A 17,381-nucleotide genomic window follows, 5' to 3' on the forward strand; every position below is an offset into this window, starting at 1 on the left:
GTCCGTCACTCCCCCTGGGTTGCTTCCTACTGAGTCGAGCGTTGGGGTCTCCCACAAGTCTCCAGATTCTCCGGGTCCATCGCCTCCTCGGGCTCCTCAGGCTCCTCCTACAGCAGGGCTTCGTGTTGGCCAGGGGAAGCTTCAGGCCCCAGAAAGTTCAAGGGCAGTGGCTGGTCCTCCACAGGAGCTTCCCAGGTAGGTCCTTCCCCTTGGAGCATGCCCAGTATGACCGGGGCGGGACTTCCTCCATCAGAGCTACTGGTCTGATGCTGCTGGGGCTAGTGCGGGATGGGGCTGTCCCATCACACTCACACTGCAATATAAAAATAGACACAAAATATGTTTTTTTTTCTTCTTGGCGACTTTCTCTTTGTAATTTTACAATCAGACTGTTACTCTTCAAAAGTGATTTTTGTGATATTTTTCAGTGAATTTTGCAAATGCTACTATTAAGGCTTTTGCCCAGAATATTGGACTGTAATTTGAGATGGTGAATGGGGAAGCCCAAGTTTTGCTTTGCCTTGTAACATGTCTTATGACAAAAACAGTAGCAAACATGCACATTTTGATGCAATTATTAACTAGCACATGTCCTAGGATTCATATTGTGCTCAATGAATTTTGCCCAAATTACAGCACGTTGCTCACTTGGAATTTGTTTTTTCTTTTCCTTTCTGATGTCTGGATCAAGTTACAATCAAGATGAGGATTTCCTTCCACTCCCATTGTGCAATGGTCAACTTCTCTCTGTGCAGTTACATCATTTTCTTTTTTATGCTCCATGTTTCTACACTGGAATCAGGTAGGAAGCCTCTTGTCACAGAGTGTATTCTACTGTTTCTCAACAGTTTTAATACCATTGATCTTTTTTGTTATTTTGAAACAATTCATAATAAGAGCAGAGGGGAGGGATAGCTCAGTGGTTTGAGCATTGGCCTACTAAACCCAGCATTGTGAGTTCAATCCTTGAGGAGGCCACTTAGGAATCTGGGGCAAAAATTGGTCCTGCTAGTGAAGGCAGGGGGCTGGACTTGATGACCTTTCAAGGTCCCTTCCAGTTCTAGGAGATTGGTATATCTCTAATTATTACCTATTTTATGTAAATTTGAGAAATAAAATCCTTTTTTTGGAGGGGAGGCAGGGGAAAGATATTGATTTTCCCCCCCCTTTTTACTCCCCTTGGTCTCAGTGTAACCTGTACTCAGTGGACTATTTAAATCATGTTTCACCTTAAACTTTCTTCCTGCCTCCTCTTAAAGTTCTGCATCTTTGCCTATCACTATTCAATATTTTCATTAATTACTTGGCTAATGGACTGGAGAGTATGCTGATAAAATTTGCAGATGACACCAAGCTGGGAGAGGTTGCTAGCACTTTGGAAGACAGGATTAGAATTCCAAATTACCTGCACAAATTGGAGAATTGGTCCAAAATCAACAGGATGTAATTCAATAAAGAGAAGTGCAAAGCACTTCACTGAGGAAGGAAAAATCAAGTGCACCACTACAAAATTGTGAATAAATTACTAGGTGGTAATGCTAGTGAAGGATTGGGGACTGAAAAGGATCTGGGCTTATGGTGGATCATCGATTGAATATGAGTAAGGCTATGAATCAGCCATGGAGGTCACAGCTTCCATGATTTTATGAGACCTCCATGACTTCCTGAAAATTATGATTCAGCTCAAGTAGAGCTAAGCCTTCAGCCCTGGAAAGTGGACCTCAGGCTCCAACCCCACATGGCGGGGCTTGGGCTTCCATGATTTATTGTTTATTGCCCATGTCCTGCCCATGACTTTTATTAAAAATACCCATATCAAAATCTTAGTCTTAAATACGAGTCAACAGTGTGATGGAGATGCAAAAAAAGACTAATATCAGTCTTGGGTGTATCAGCAGGAGTGTTGCATGTAAGACACAGGAGGTAATTGTTCTGCTCTGCTTAGCACTGGTGAGGGCTTGGCCTGAGTACTGTGTCCAGTTCTGGGTGCCACATGTTAGGAACAATGTAGACAAATTGGAAAAAGTCCAGAGGAGAGCAACAAAAATGATACATGGTTTAGAAACCCTTACCTGTGAGGAAAGGTTAAAAAAACTGGGCATTTTTAATCATGATAAAAGAAGACTGAGGGGGATGTGATAGTCTTCAAATATGTTAAGTTCCATTATAAAAGGACTGTGATAAATTTTTCTCGATGTCCAAGGTAGGTGTGACATACCACGGTACCATCCAGACCAATGACTAGCAGTGTGACCCCTGCTCTGTAACCTTGGGTGCCATCACAATGTTTTGCTGCTGTAGCCTCCAACCTGGACTGCTCACAAACAGCCTCCAGCATGTAGGTCACTCCCAGCTATGTCTGCGTGTGAAGACTTAAAAAATGGCTCTTACCAGCCTTAAAGATTGCTACAGGGTGACCCCAACACACTCCCAGTCCCAGATTTTCCTTCAGAAATGTATTTCCTAAAATATTGTTTATTCCTTAAAGGGAATAATGTACACACAACTTGTTACTCCACATAGAGTTACCCAGACACTTCAACTCAATCACACTAGGTTAGATAACACAAGAAAAGAAGTTTATTAACTACAAAGAGAATGCTCTTAATTGAGTATAATTACTGAGGCATAAAGGTCAGAAATGGTTACAAGAAAAATAAAGAGAAAGCACTCAGCAGTGCCTAATTTATCAAACTACATTAGATTCAAAGCAAAGTTTTTTCATCACATGCTTTTTGGCAGTCTTAATGACCAAACTCTTCAGGTCAGGACCCGTTCCCTAGAGTCTACTGGCTGCTTCCTTTGCCTTTTCAGATGTAGAGAATGTGATGGGCAGGGAGAGAGATAGGGGTCTCTTGGGGTGTCTGCCCCTCCCCCACTTTGAGACGTATTTCCAGCTAGGAGCAAAGCAACAGGCAGTCTAATGAAGAAAGGAAACTCCACAATGTTTCTTTGCTAAGATGTAGATTTTTGTCCCGCCCCCTTTCCTACCAAAGAACGGCCACTTAGCAGGTAATGGTCCATCAGCCTTGTTTTCTCCTGACTGAGGCATCAGCTTGCTCTTTGTCTTTGAGGAACTGGTTTAGTCACTCCCCAGACTTACCTGGAAGTTCTGATTTCAGCTTATATTTATAACTTCACATGTAACGCTCCCACATGTATTTTGCCATGGTATTGATCAGCAAATTATGAGTCTTTAAATGATACCTCACAAGGCATACCCTGCACCAAGATTATTACAATAGTGTGCAGGGTTTAAATACAGGGATGTATTCCGTTATCGCAGGACAAGAAGTAATAGTCTCAATCTTCAGCAATGGTGATTTAGGTTATGTATTAGGAAAAACTTTGTAACTATAAGGTAGTTAAGTTCTGGAATGGACTTCTAAGGGAGGTTGTGGAATCCTTATCACTGGAGGATTTTAAGAACTGGTTAGAACAGTTGTCAGGCATATTCTAGATTTACCTGGTCCTACCTCAGCACAGGGGACTGAACTTGATAACCTCTAGAGGTCCCTTCCAAGCTCTATATTTCTCTGATTCTATGATTTTTTCAAAATTGAGCTTCTATGTCACTATTCCACAGATCTGTATACAAATCTACTTTTTACTTAAAGAACTGGAGAGATACAAAAAGAGAACTCAGAAAGAACAGCAGAAAATGTGGTTATTCATACATTCATAGATGATTAGTCCAGAAGGGACCATTGTGATCATTTAGTCTGACCTCCTGTATAATAAAGGCCAGAGAACTTCCCTGAATTAATTCTTGTTTGAATTAGAGAAGATCTTTTAGAAAAACATAGTCTTGATTTAAAAAAATTCCAGTATTGGAGGATCCACCATGACCTTAATGATCTACTGCATTTTCATTAACTGTTCCAATGATTGATTCCCTCACTGTGAAAAATTTTGCACTTTATTTCCAGTCTTAAGGCTGGGCAAATTCTATATGTTGTACAAAACTTCTTCAAAATTACATATAACATAAGTATGGCCATACTGGGTCAAACCAATGGTCTGTGTAGTTCAGTATCCTGTCTTCCAACTGTGGCCAATGCCAGATGCTTCAGAGCAAATGAGCAGAACAGGCAATCATCGAGTGATCCATCCACTGTCATCCAGTCCCAGCTTCTGGCAGTCAGCAGCTAGGGCCACTCATAGCATGCGGTTGCATCCCTGACCATCTTGGCTAATAGCCATTGATAAATCTGTGATATATCACACACAAGTAACAAAATATATGTTTCCCAATTATATATACAGCTGTGATTCAAGAAAATAGACCATTGGAAGAGATACCTAAAAGACACAAGAATTAATTCATAGCTTCATAGATTTCTAAATTCCAAGGCCAGAAGGGATCACTGTGATTATCTACTTTGACCCTCTGTAAAATACAGGCCAGAGAACTTCCCCAAATTCCTTAAAAGCATCATCCCCTTTAAAAAAAAATCCTATATTGATTTAAAGATTCCTAGTAATGGAGAATCCACAACAGCTGTTGGTAAATTGTTCCAATGGTTAATTACTCTCATTGTTAAAAATGTACACATTATTTCCAGTCTGAATTTGTCTACCTTCAACTAATAGACATAGACTCACAGACTCATAGATTTTAAGGCGAGAAGGGATGATCATGATCATCTAGTCTTCCCTCCTGCACATCACAGGCCACAGAACCTCGCCCACCTACTCCTGTAATAGAGCCATAGCCTCTGGCTAAGTTACTGAATCATGGTTTAAAGACTTCAAGTTACAGAAAATCTACCATTTACACTAGTTTAAACCTGCAAGTGGCCCATGCCCCTGCTGCAGAGGAAGGCAAAAAAACCGCAGGGTCTCTGCCAATCTGACCTGGGGGGAAATTCCTTCCCAACCCCAAATATGGTGATCAGTTAGACCCTGAGCATGAGGGCAAGACCCACCAGCCAGACACCTGGGAAAGAATTCTCTGTAGTAACTCAGAGCCCTTCCCCTCTAGTGTCCCATCCGTCCGTTGGCGATATTTGCTACTAGCAGTTGCAAATCGACTACATGCCATTGTAGGTAGTCTCATCATACCATCCCCTCCATGAACTTATCTAGCTCAGTCTTGGAGCCAGTTAGTTTTTTTGCCCCCACTTCTCCGTTTGGAAGGCTGTTCCAGAACTTCACTCCTCCAATGGTTAGAAACCTTCATCTAATTTCAAGCCTAAACTTGTTGGTGGCTAGTTTATAGCCATTTGTTCTTGTGTTCACATTGGTACTTAATTTACATAACTCCTCTCCCTTCCTGGTATTTATCCCTCTGATGTATTTATGGAGAGCAATCATATCTCCCTTCAGCCTTCTTTTGGTTAGGCTAAACAAGCCAAGGTCTTTGAGTCTCCTCTCATAAGGTAGGTTTCCCATTCCTCTGATCATCCTAGTAGCCCTTCTCTGCCCCTGTTCAACTTTGAATTAATCTTTCTTAAACATGGGTACCAGCATTACACACAGTATTCCAGCTGGGGTTTCACCAGTGCCCTGCCTAATGGTACTAACACTTCCCTGTTTCTACTGGAAATACCTCGCCTGATGCATCCAAGGATTACATTAGCCTTTTTCACGGCCACATCACATTGGTGGCTCAAGGTCATTCTGTGATCAGCCAATTACATCTTTCTCCTCCTTTGTCACTTCCAACTTAAAAGTCACCAACTTATAGCCACAGGACTCTTTGCTGCTTTTACAGATCCAGACTAACACGGCTACCCCTCTGATACTCAACTTATAGCGAAAATTCTTGTTGTTAGTCCCTAAAATCCCAAAGTGCATGATTTTGCACTTTGCACTATTAAATTTCATCCCATTTCTATTACTCCAGTTTACAAGGTCATCCAGATCTTATTGTATGATATTCTGGTCCTCCTACATATTGGCAATACCTCCCAACTTTGTATCATCTGTACATTTTATTAGCACACTCTCATTTTTTGTGCCAAGGTCAGTAATAAAAATGTTAAATAGGATTGGTCCCAAGACTGATCCATGAGGAACTCCACTAGCCTCCCTCCAGCCTGACAGTTCACCTTTCAGTATGACCCACTGTAGCTTCCCCTTTAACCAGTTCTTTATCCACCTTTCAGTTCTCATGTTAATCCCCAGCTTCTCCATTTTAACTAATAATTTCCCATAAGGAACTGTATCAAATGCCTTACTGAAATCCACATAGATTAGATCTACTACATTTTCGTTTTCTAAAAAAATCAGTTATCTTCTCAAAGGAGGAGATCAAGCTGGTCTGGCACAATCTACCTTGTATAAAACCATGTTGTATTTTATCCCAATTACTGTTTACTTCTATGTCCTGTCAAAGTCAGACTCAGGACTCAGAGTTTGTCAGACCACTCTGTTTTATTAGCACAGCGCTCTGCTAACACCCAGATAATGTGAGCACCATGCAAGACACAAACTATCTTATTTATAGAGATAAAAGGGCGCAAACTAAACAAAGGGACAAAGAGAGCAAAACTGTAAAATTTATCTGAGGCACAGCATGCATATCCTACTTCCTTACTAACTCTTATCGATTTAAGGCTAATACTTTACCAATTGCCCTTAAGTGGAGCAATTACTGCTTCCTTAATGTCTGCATTCCTGACACCTGGATTGTAGCATTTCAGCTCTTTTGCTTAAAGGTATACACAGCATTTCTTTAATCCTTTCTATTTTTACAATATAATTCATTCTACTTTCACAGTCCTTAACTACCTTCTCTTTCAAGAATTTTTCCAAGGCCTTGCATACAATTGAGGTCAAACTAACAGGCCTGTAGTTTCCCAGATGACTTTTTTTCCAATTCTCCAGTCAAAGATGTACGACCCCCAAATTAACAGATTCATTAAAAATCCTTGCTATTGGGCTTGTAATTTCATGTTCCAGTTCCTTTAATATTGTTGGATGGAGATTATCCAAGTCTCCCAATTTAGTCCAATTAAGCTGTTTGAGTTTGACTTCCACCTCAGATGTGGTAATTTCTACTTTCATATCGTTTTTTCCTTTAGCCACCCTGCCACTACCCCTAAGCTTCTCATTACCCTTATCAAAAACTGAGGCAAAGTATTTATGTGTTAAACCATGCCTAGATTGTCTTTAATCTTCACCCCGTCCTCAGTGCTTAGTAGCTCCATTTCTTCTTTCCTTGTTTTCTTTCTTTTTGTTTGTTTGGCTATAGAATATTTTACTATTGGTTTTAATTGCTTTTGCAAGCCCCAACTCTGCTTGGCTTTTTGGCAGTTCTCACTTTTCCCTTACACTTTCTGACCTCATTGCTGATTGTGACAGAGGTCTCTGGGGTACAACCTGGAACTGTGGGACTGCTGTGCCATCTTAACTATTTAGTCTGTGTTGTCTCTCATAAAGCTATGCCAGTGAGAAGCAGCAACACTCCTTCAGGCACTGTGATCACTCAACTATCAGCATGTGAAGCCCCACACCCAGCTGTATTACATGAATGCTCCCTGAGCTACTCATGAATCATACAGAAAGAGGCACCAGTCAATCACCTCAGCCCCCTAGCTTTCACCCCAGAAATATACTGTCTTACATGGCTTAAGGCTCCCTTGGGCAGTGCAAGCTCATTAATAAGTTCCCCACTTCCTCATAGGAAAGTGGATGTGCACCAGCCTTTGTAGTCTGAGCTGAGATTTCCAAAGCACTTCAACCAAAAGCACACTGTTTTAGGTAAAGTATAAAACAGATTTATTAACTACAGAAAGATAGATTTTAAGTGATTATAAGTAGCAGGCATAGAGATCAAAGTTGGTTACTTTAAAACACTAAGTAAGATTAGAATCAAGCAGTCTCTCACCCTAACAGATGTTACAGGCAGCTCAGAGTTTCTCAATACATGGACTGGACACCCTTCCAGCCTGGGACTGATCTCCCTAGTTCAAAGTCTTTGTCTTCCAGATGATCTTTCAGAAGTTGAGATGGAGATGGTGGGGAGAGAGGTCAAATGATAACACCCTCTATCTTTTATGCCAAAAAGATCCTTGGTGTGATGTGGGTTAGGCTGCCCCATTGCATACATGCCTTCTCTGAGAACTCTCTGGGATAGTGGGTTGGGTGTTGATGAGCCATTAAAAACCTGTCTGGCCAGTGACGGGATGCTCTTTTGTCCCTACTGAAAGGCCAGCAGTGGGCATCTCCCAACCTCACAGTATATTTCAGTAACACATATAGCAATGATTCATAACTTCACATCCAATGATGAACCTTAATATGTTGTTGGATTTTATGTACTAGCAAATCTAGACTTTTAAAATGATATCTCACAAGGCATACTTGTACAAAACAAACCATAATCATATGGCAGTGGTGAATATAGGGGTTCTAGGGTGCTAATTTGAAGTACAAAGTGTCACAATGATTCATCCCCTCTTCCATTCCTTGTAGGCTTTCTCCTTTCTCATAATAGCCTGTTTGAGATGCTTGCTCATCCAGCTTGGTCTGTAACCCTTCCCTACAAATTTTTCTCCTTGCTTGGGATTCAGATAGCTTCTTCAACTTTGACTTAAAGTAATTCCAAGCCTCCTCCACATTCATAGAATCATAGAATCTCAGGGTTGGAAGGGACCTCAGGAGGTCATCTAGTCCAACTCCCTGCTCAAAGCAGGACCAAACCCAACTAAGTCATCCCAGCCAGGGCTGTCAAGCCTGACCTTAAAAACCTCTAAGGAAGGAGATTCCACCACCTCCCTAGGTAACCCATTCCAGTTCTTCACCACCCTACTAGTGAAAAAGTATTTCCTAATGTCCAACCTAAACCTCCCCCTCTGCAACTTGAGACCATTACACCTTGTTCTGTCATCTTCTACCACTGAGAACAGTCTAGATCCATCCTCTTTGGAACCCCCTTTCAGGTAGTTGAAAGCAGCTATCAAATCCCCCCTCATTCTTCTCTTCTGCAGACTAAACAATCCCAGTTCCCTCAGCCTCTCCTCATAAGTCATGTGCTCCAGCCCCCTAATCATTTTTGTTGCCCTCCGCTGGACTCTCTCCAATTTATCCACATCTTTCTTGTAGTGTGGGCCCCCAAACTGGACACAGTACTCCAAATGAGGCCTCACCAGTGCTGAATAGAGGGGAATGATCACATCCCTCGATCTGCTGAAAATGCCCCTACTTATACAACCCAAAATGCCATTAGCCTTCTTGGCAACAAGGGCACACTGTTGACTCATTCAGCTTTTCGTCCACCGTAACCCCTAGGTCCTTTTCTGCAGAACTGCTGCCCAGCCATTCGGTCCCTAGTCTGTAACAGTGCATGGGATTCTTCCGTCCTAAGTGCAGGACTCTGCACTTGTCCTTGTTGAACCTCATCATATTTCTTTTGGCCCAATCCTCTAATTTGTCTAGGTCCCTCTGTTATCCTATCCCTACCCTCTAGCGTATCAACCACTCCTCCCAGTTTAGTGTCATCTGCAAACTTGCTAAGGGTGCAGTCCACACCATCCTCCAGATCGTTAATGAAGATATTGAACAAAACTGGCCCCAGCACCGACCCTTGGGGCACTCCACTTGATACCGGCTGCCAACTAGACATGGAACCATTGATCACTACCCGTTGAGCCCGACCATCTAGCCAGTTTTCTATCCACCTTACCGTCCATTCATCCAGCCCATACTTCTTTAACTTGCTGGCAAGAATACTGTGGGAGACTGTATCAAAAGCTTTGCTAAAGTCCAGAAATAGCACATCCACTGCTTTCCCCTCATCCACTGAGCCGGTTATCTCCTCATAGAAGGCAATTAGGTTAGTCAGGCATGATTTGCCCTTGGTAAATCCATGCTGACTGTTCCTGATCACTTTCCCCTCCTTTAAGTGGTTCAGAATTGATTCCTTGAGGACCTGTTCCATGATTTTTCCAGGGACTGAGGTGAGACTGACTGGCGTGTAGTTCCCTGGATCTTCTTTCTTCCCTTTTTTCAAAGATGGGCACTACATTAGCTTTTTTCCAGTCATCCGGGACCTCCCCCGATCGCCATGATTTTTCAAAAATAATGGCCAATGGCTCTGCAATCTCATCGGCCAACTCCTTTAGCACCCTTGGATGCAGTGCATCCGGCCCCATGGACTTGTGCTCATCCAGCTTTTCTAAATAGTCCCGAACTACTTCTATCTCCACAGAGAGCTGGTCACCTCCTCCCCATACCATGCTGCAGAGTGCAGCTGTCTGGGAGCTGACCTTGTCTGTGAAGACAGAGGCAAAAAAAGCATTGAGTACACTAGCTTTCTCCACATCCTCTGTCACTAGGTTCCCTCCCTCATTCAGCAAGGGGCCCACACTTTCCTTGACTTTCTTCTTGTTGCTAACATACCTGAAAAAACCCTTCTTGTTACTCCTAACATCTCCAGCTAGCTGCAACTCCAAGTGTGATTTGGCCTTCCTAATTTCACTCCTGCATGCCTGAACAATACTTTTATACTCCTCCCTGGTTATTTGTCCAATCTTCCACTTCATGTAAGCTGTTTTTTGTGTGTTTAAGACGAGCAAGGATTTCACTGTTAAGCCAAGCTGGTCGTCTGCCATATTTACTTTTCTTCCTACACATCGGGATGGTTTGTTCCTGCAACCTCAATAAGGTTTCTTTACAATACAGCCAGCTTTCTTCGACTCCTTTCCCTGTCATGTTATTCTCCCAGGGGACCTTGCCCATCAGTTCCCTGAGGTAGTCGAAGTCTGCTTTTCTGAAGTCCAGGGTCTCTGTTCTACTGCTCTCCTTTCTTCCTTGTGTCAGGATCCTGAACTCGACCATCTCATGGTCACTGCCTCCCAGGTTCCCATCCACTATTGTTTCCTCTACTATTTCTTCTCTGTTTGTGAGCAGCAGGTCAAGAAGAGCTTTTCCCCTAGTTGGTTCCTCCAGCACTTGCACCAGGAAATTGTCTCCTACACTTCCCAGAAACTTCCTGGATTGTCTGTGCACTGCTGTATTGCTCTCCCAGCAGATATCGGGGTGATTAAAGTCACCCATGAGAACCAGGGCCTGTGATCTTGCAACTTCTGTTAGTTGCTGGAAGAAAGCCTCGTCCACCTCATCCCCCTGGTCTGGTGGTCTGTAGCAGACTCCCACCACGACATTACCCCTGTTGTTCATACTTCTAAATTTAATCCAGAGACTCTCAGGTTTTTCTGCAGTTTCATACTGGAGCTCTGAGCAGTCATACTGCTCTCTTACATACAACGCAACTCCCCCACCTTTTCTGCCCTGCCTATCCTTCCTGAACAGTTTATATCCATCCATGACAGTACTCCAATCATGTGAGTTATCCCACCAAGTCTCTGTTATTCCAATTACATCATAATTCCTTGACTGTGCCAGGACTTCTAGTTCTCCCTGCTTGTTCCCCAGGCTTCTTGCATTTGTGTATAGGCATGTAAGATAAATCCCTGATCGTCCTGCTGTCCCAGTATGGGGCAGGAGCCCTCCCCTCTTGCACTCACCTACTTGTGCTTTCTCCTGATATCCCACTTCCCCACTTACCTCGGGGCTTTGGTCTCCTTCCCCCGGTGAACCTAGTTTAAAGCCCTCCTCACTAGGTTAGCCAGCCTGCTTGCAAAGATGCTCTTCCCTCTCTTCGTGAGGTGGAGCCCATCTCTGCCTAGCAATCCTTCTTCTTGGAAGACCATCCCATGGTCAAGGAATCCAAACCCTTCTCTCCGACACCATCTGCGTAGCCATTCGTTGATTTCCACGATTCGACGGTCTCTACCCTGGCCTTTTCCTGCCACAGGGAGGATAGACGAGAACACCACTTGCGCTTCAAACTCCTTTATCCTTCTTCCCAGAGCCACGTAGTCTGCAGTGATACGCTCAAGGTCATTCTTGGCAGTATCATTGGTGCCCACGTGGAGAAGCAGGAATGGGTAGCGATCCAAGGGCTTGATGAGTCTTGGCAGTCTCTCCGTCACATCGTGAATCCTAGTCCCTGGCAAGCAGCACACCTCTCGGTTTTCCCGGTCAGGGTGGCAGATAGATGACTCAGTCCCCCTGAGGAGAGAGTCCCCGACCACCACCACCCTCCTCCTCCTCCTCTTGGGAGTGGTGGTCGTGGAACCCCCATCCCTAGGACGGTGCATCTCATGCCTTCCAATCAGTGGAGTCTCCTTCTGCTCTGTTCCCTCAGATGTATCATCCACTCCACTCTCTGCACTAGTACCTGCGGAGAGAACATGAAAACGGTTGCTCATCTGCATCTGTGTTTCTGGTACGTGGACATTTCTGGTACTCTTGCCTCTTCTGGATGTCACATGCCGCCAATTATCCTCGCTGGCCTTCTGTCCCCGCTGCGTAGCCTGCTCTGAAACTTCAGAAGATTGTGCCCGCTGAAGCTGATCCTGACGTCTATCCAGGAAATCCTCATTTTCTTTTATGGAACGCAGGGTTGATATTCGTTTCTCCAGACCTTGAATCTTCTCTTCCAATATGGAGATCAGCTTGCACTTTGTACAGACAAAGTCGCTTCTATCCTGTGGAAGGAAGACAAACATGGCACATCCTGTGCAGGTCACAACAGCGGATCGCTCAGCATCCATAGTCTCTTCCTTCTACGGGCTTCCTTACTTGTGGCAGACGCGACTCAGAGGAACCTGCGAGAGGGGTGCCTCAGTAGGCTCTCTCCAGGCGAACTCCCAGGCAAACTCCTTCTGTTTGCCTCTCTGCTGTTCGCTGCTCAGCTGGTTCGCAGCTGACTGCCTTTTTATAACTGTCAGGCCCAGCTGGAACAAAGCACTCCCAGATCCTTGAGTTCCTCAGTCCAGTCCACTTCCCAGGGCCAGCTCCAGGCACCAGCCTACCAAGCACGTGCTTGAGGCGGCACCTTGGGAGGGGGCGGCGATGATCGGGGTTTGTTTTTGTTGGTTTCGGTTTGGTCAGGCGGCGCTGGGAGGGGGCCGGGGACTGGGGCGGTGCTGGGGGGGTGCGGGGATTTGGGCGGCATGACGCGGCACTGGGGGGCGGGGACTTGGAGGGTGTGACGCGGCTCTGGTAGGGGCAGGGACTTGGGCAGTGTGGCGCGGCGCGACGCTCGGGGCGGGACTTGACGGCGCGACGTGGCGCTGGGGGCGGGACTTCGCGACACGATGCGGCGCTGGGGGCGGGGACTTGGGCGACGCGACGCGGCGCTGGGGGGGCGGGGACTTGGGCAGCGCGACGCAGCGCTCAGGGAGGGGCAGGGCGGCGCTCTTTGTTTTTTTTTGCTTGGGGCGGCAAAAATGTTAGAGTTGGCCCTGCCACTTCCCTAACTATTTCCCTTAATTTTTTAAGTTTGTCCTTTTGAAATCAAGGACCCTAGTTGCAGATCTATTTTTTATCTTTCCATTTAGTTTAAACTTAATTAGCTCATGATCACCTGTCCTGAACCAAGGTTGTCCCGTACAACTACCTGTTCTCAGAGGTCCTCACTGCACATGAATGCCAAATCTAAAATGGCATTGGCTCTTTTGGTTCGGTGGCTATTTGGTGAAGAAATCTGTCAATGATCACATTCAGGAAAATCTGGGCCCTACTATTATTAATAGCACTTGTCCTCCAATATATATCTGGGAAGTTAAAATAAATACTACTGGGAATTGTGTGATTACAGGAGACTTTATTAAAATCATTAAAAAGGTCTCTACCCATATCCAAATCAGATGGTGGGGGTCTGTGGCATACCTCAAGCTCTATCCCAGGGAAGCCTCTGGTTGTTTTCTTCTCCAAAGTGATTTTGACCAAAATAGACTGTTTTATCCATTCTGTCATTTCTAATTTCTTTACAATCTCATTATTAATATGTGATGCAACTCACCCACATTTGCCTTTATTTCTGTCTTTCCTGAACAGCACCTGCACTCCAGTCATGACTACTATTCCATCATGTTTCTGTTATCCTTATAATATCTGGTTTCACTTCCTGGTAGTTCTAGTTCAGGGGTCAGCAACCTTTCAGAAGTGGCATGCCGAGTCTTCATTCATTCACTCTAATTTAAGGTTTCGCGTGCCAGTAATACATTTTAACGTTCTTAGAAGGTCTCTTTCTATAAGTCTATAATATATAACTAAACTATTGTTGTATGTAAGGTAAATAAGGTTTTTAAAATGTTTAAGAAGATTCATTTAAAATTAAATAAAATGCAGAGCCTTCCGGACCAGTGGTCTGGACCCAGGCAGTGTGAGTGCCACTGAAAATCAGCTCGCGTGCCGCCTTCGGTACCCGTGCCATAGGTTGCCTACCCCTGTTTTAGTTCCTCTGTTTCGTTACACAGGCTCCTTGTGTTGGTGTACAAACATCTTAACTGTTGCTGCTTGGCTTCACTCAGATTCTTCACCTGACTGAGTACAGTTATTTTACTTACAGTATTGCCTACCTGACTATTAGCTTCATTGGCATTGGCACTATCTTTCCTCTTACTGTACGTTCTCCTACCTACTGCTCTTCCTTTCTCCATTGGTGTATTCTCTCTTGATTTTCTTCCTGGTCAATATTAGGATAAGGTGTGGGGATTATGTTAGCATCTCCCAGCTGTCTACCCCCAAGTTCATAGTTTAAAGCTCTGTTAATCAGTTGTGCCATCCTCCATCCCAGAAGTTTATTTTCCTCCCTACTCAGGTGGAGTCCATCCCATGAGAAAAGTCCTCTGTCTGTGAATGTCTCTCAGTCATAAAATATCCCAAAGCCCTTCTTATAGCACCACCGCCTGAGGCATCTGTTGATCATCATAATCTTGTCTTGATTCCCTCTTCTCCTCTAGGGACAGGCAGAATCTCACTGAAGATCATCTGAGCCTCTATTTCTTTAAGCATCTTCCCCAGCTTGGCATAGGCTCCTTTGATGCGTTTCAGTGAGAATTTAGCTGTGTCATTTGTTCCTATATGAAGGACAATCAGTGAATTCTTTCCTGCTCCCATTAGAATCCTCTTCAGCCTCAGATCCACATACTGTATCTTAGCTCCTGGCAGACAGCAAATCCTTCTATTCTCTGGATCAGCTTTGGTGACAGACAGTTTAATGGATCTTTAATGGCCCACAGCTGGGCAGATTGTTACCAGCACCAGTAGAAATTCAGAAAACAATATGCTTAATGCATAGTAATTTATTTGAGAAAGAATCACACAAGCAGTAAAGGTTACATAATGCACATCTCCTTAATAAGCTTCAAGTCCCCAAGCATAAACCCTCAGTAACTATGTTGGCCTTACACAGTATTTTGATTAGCAAACAAAGCAGGTATAGCTACTGATTCTAGATGGAGACTTCCTTTCTTCTGTTCTTTCCCCTCCCAGGTACTTGGTCTTTCAAATGTCCCCTGGAAGCAGGGTCATGGTTACTCCGAGGCCCTCTGGTTCAAAAGTCCCACAAAAGTCCCTCGAAGCAGCGTCTTGGTTACCCTGTGGCCTTCTGTCTCACAGCATCATGAACCTCTTCAGATGTTAATTGGGGAACTAACTTAACTAATTTACTTTGCTTAGCATTTATAACTTGTTCTCAAAGGAGTCACATGTCCCAGAAATATGCCCTGTGGTTTTCTCTAATTAATATTTTAGAAGGGACTGCAAAATAGGCACAGGCCAATCAATTTTTACCCTCTCATCAATCATTCATTTAAGCTTTTAGCATGATGCTATCCAAAAAAGGGTCATTTTGACCCTGGGTCAGCCTGTATCAAGCCCACTGATTGCATGATTTTATGTCTTCTTTACTTTGGTGAGCTGGTTTCCCCAGCTGATATATTCTGAAGTTTGATGTTGAAACATAAATGCAGCTAGAACTTTTATTAACTATAGGCTAGGACTATAACAGTGTTTAAAAGAGAACTGGATAAATTCATGGTGGCTAAGTCCATAAATGGCTATTAGTCAGGATGGGTAAGGAATGGTATCCCTAGCCTGTTTGTCAGAGAATGGAGATGGATGGCAGGAGAGAGATCACTTGATCATTGCCTGTTAGGTTCACTCCCTGTGGGGCACCTGGCATTGGCCACTATCGGTAGACAGGATACTGGGCTAGATGGACCTTTGGTCTGACCCGGTACGGCCGTTCTTATGTTCTTAACTATTTAAGTACAATTTCAGCACTTCCAGTACATTTTCCACACCATCTATATAATGCTAAGCGAATGCTGCTTCCAGAATCCTCTAGCAAATTCAGACATACCAAGCCATACCAAACTTATGCTTGCCATATTTATTCATATCAGTAACAGAATTTCATCATAATTCAGCACCGTCTCAACTCAGGCCTGTCTGTTCTTCTTAGTAGGGAGTCCCCAGTCACATTGACCTGCCTTTTCCTGGTGTTGGTGTGATTTTCCAGCCTTCATCCTGTTCCTTCTGTTTGCAATTCCTCTTGTCTTTTGTTCTCTCTTGCAATCTTAGTACTTCTTAGGAATGTGTATTTTTGCAATATTAGCCCTGTTCTCGCCAGATTCTGTGAGCAGGTCCTGCCTCATACCAGGCCTCTGATACGAGGGCTTATGTCTCAGGCTCTCTTCCTACTACAGGTTCCAGTCTAGCAAACAGTTTTCCACAGGTTAATTGTTCTGGCTGCAGGCATTAGCCAGCTCACAAAATTTAGAGACAGAGCTCACCCATTTTTTAATCCTCTCTGGATTGGTCTTGACTAGGAAAAGTGTCTGAGTTTAGTGCGGAGTCAGCTAACACGTGCTAGCTAAGTCTGTCCTAACTTGACCCCTTTTCCAGTGCACATACAGTGAGACCCCGTTAGCTCAGTTTTAGCTGGTCAAGCTGCAGTCTAGGCGGTTGTGAGAGATCAGCATGCATTACCTATGAAAGCAATCCAGCTCCCCTCTGGTCTAACTTTCTGTGTGTCTTGGTTCCTTTAACAGTGAATTTCAAGGTGATTGGACCTGATCATCCCATCACGGTCTCTGCAGGGGAAGATGCCCTGTTACCCTGTCACCTCTCCCCCAGCATGAATGCTCAGGAGATGGAGGTGCGCTGGTTCCAATCCAGGGCCTCTGAACTTGTCCATCTGTATCAGCATGGAAAAGATCAGACTGAGCTGCAAATATCAAAATATCGGGACAGAACAGAGCTGCTGAAGGACGGTATCGTGGATGGAAGAGTTGCCCTGCATATACGCAACATCACCCCCTCTGACCAAGGACAGTTTATCTGTTTCTTCCGATCACCCAGCTTTTCTGGGGAAGCCACTCTGGAACTGAAGGTGACAGGTCAGTAACTTGGCTGCTAATTTGAGTTCCCAGAAGAAGAATTTATTTTGAGGTGTAACTTAATGTGTCTCATTTTCATGCCATTATCCAGAATTCCCTTCTATCTGTCTAGCAGAGAAAGGTGTAACACACACTAATGGCTGGAAGTTGAAGCTATTGAAATTCAGACTGGAAATA

At 44.1% G+C, this 17,381-nt stretch overlaps 2 protein-coding genes across 5 annotated transcripts in view; both read left to right on the top strand.

Annotated features, from left to right (window-relative positions):
- Positions 1 to 17,381, top strand: part of DHRS7C (dehydrogenase/reductase 7C) — a 445,910-nt gene that overhangs the window by 218,769 nt on the left and 209,760 nt on the right. The gene's annotated exons all lie outside the window — the stretch shown is intronic.
- LOC120383243 (butyrophilin subfamily 1 member A1-like) overlaps positions 1 to 17,381 on the top strand; it is a 65,324-nt gene that overhangs the window by 17,824 nt on the left and 30,119 nt on the right. For all 4 annotated transcript variants that reach the window (XM_039501109.1, XM_039501107.1, XM_039501108.1 and 1 more), the window contains 2 exons: positions 692 to 802; positions 16,857 to 17,204. In XM_039501109.1, coding sequence (XP_039357043.1) covers positions 703 to 802; positions 16,857 to 17,204 — 448 coding nt within the window. In that variant the 5' untranslated portion in view covers positions 692 to 702. The remainder of the gene's footprint in view (positions 1 to 691; positions 803 to 16,856; positions 17,205 to 17,381) is intronic.

This window comes from Mauremys reevesii, linkage group 15 (genome assembly GCF_016161935.1).
Source record: "Mauremys reevesii isolate NIE-2019 linkage group 15, ASM1616193v1, whole genome shotgun sequence".
Classification (NCBI taxonomy): Eukaryota; Metazoa; Chordata; order Testudines; family Geoemydidae; genus Mauremys; species Mauremys reevesii.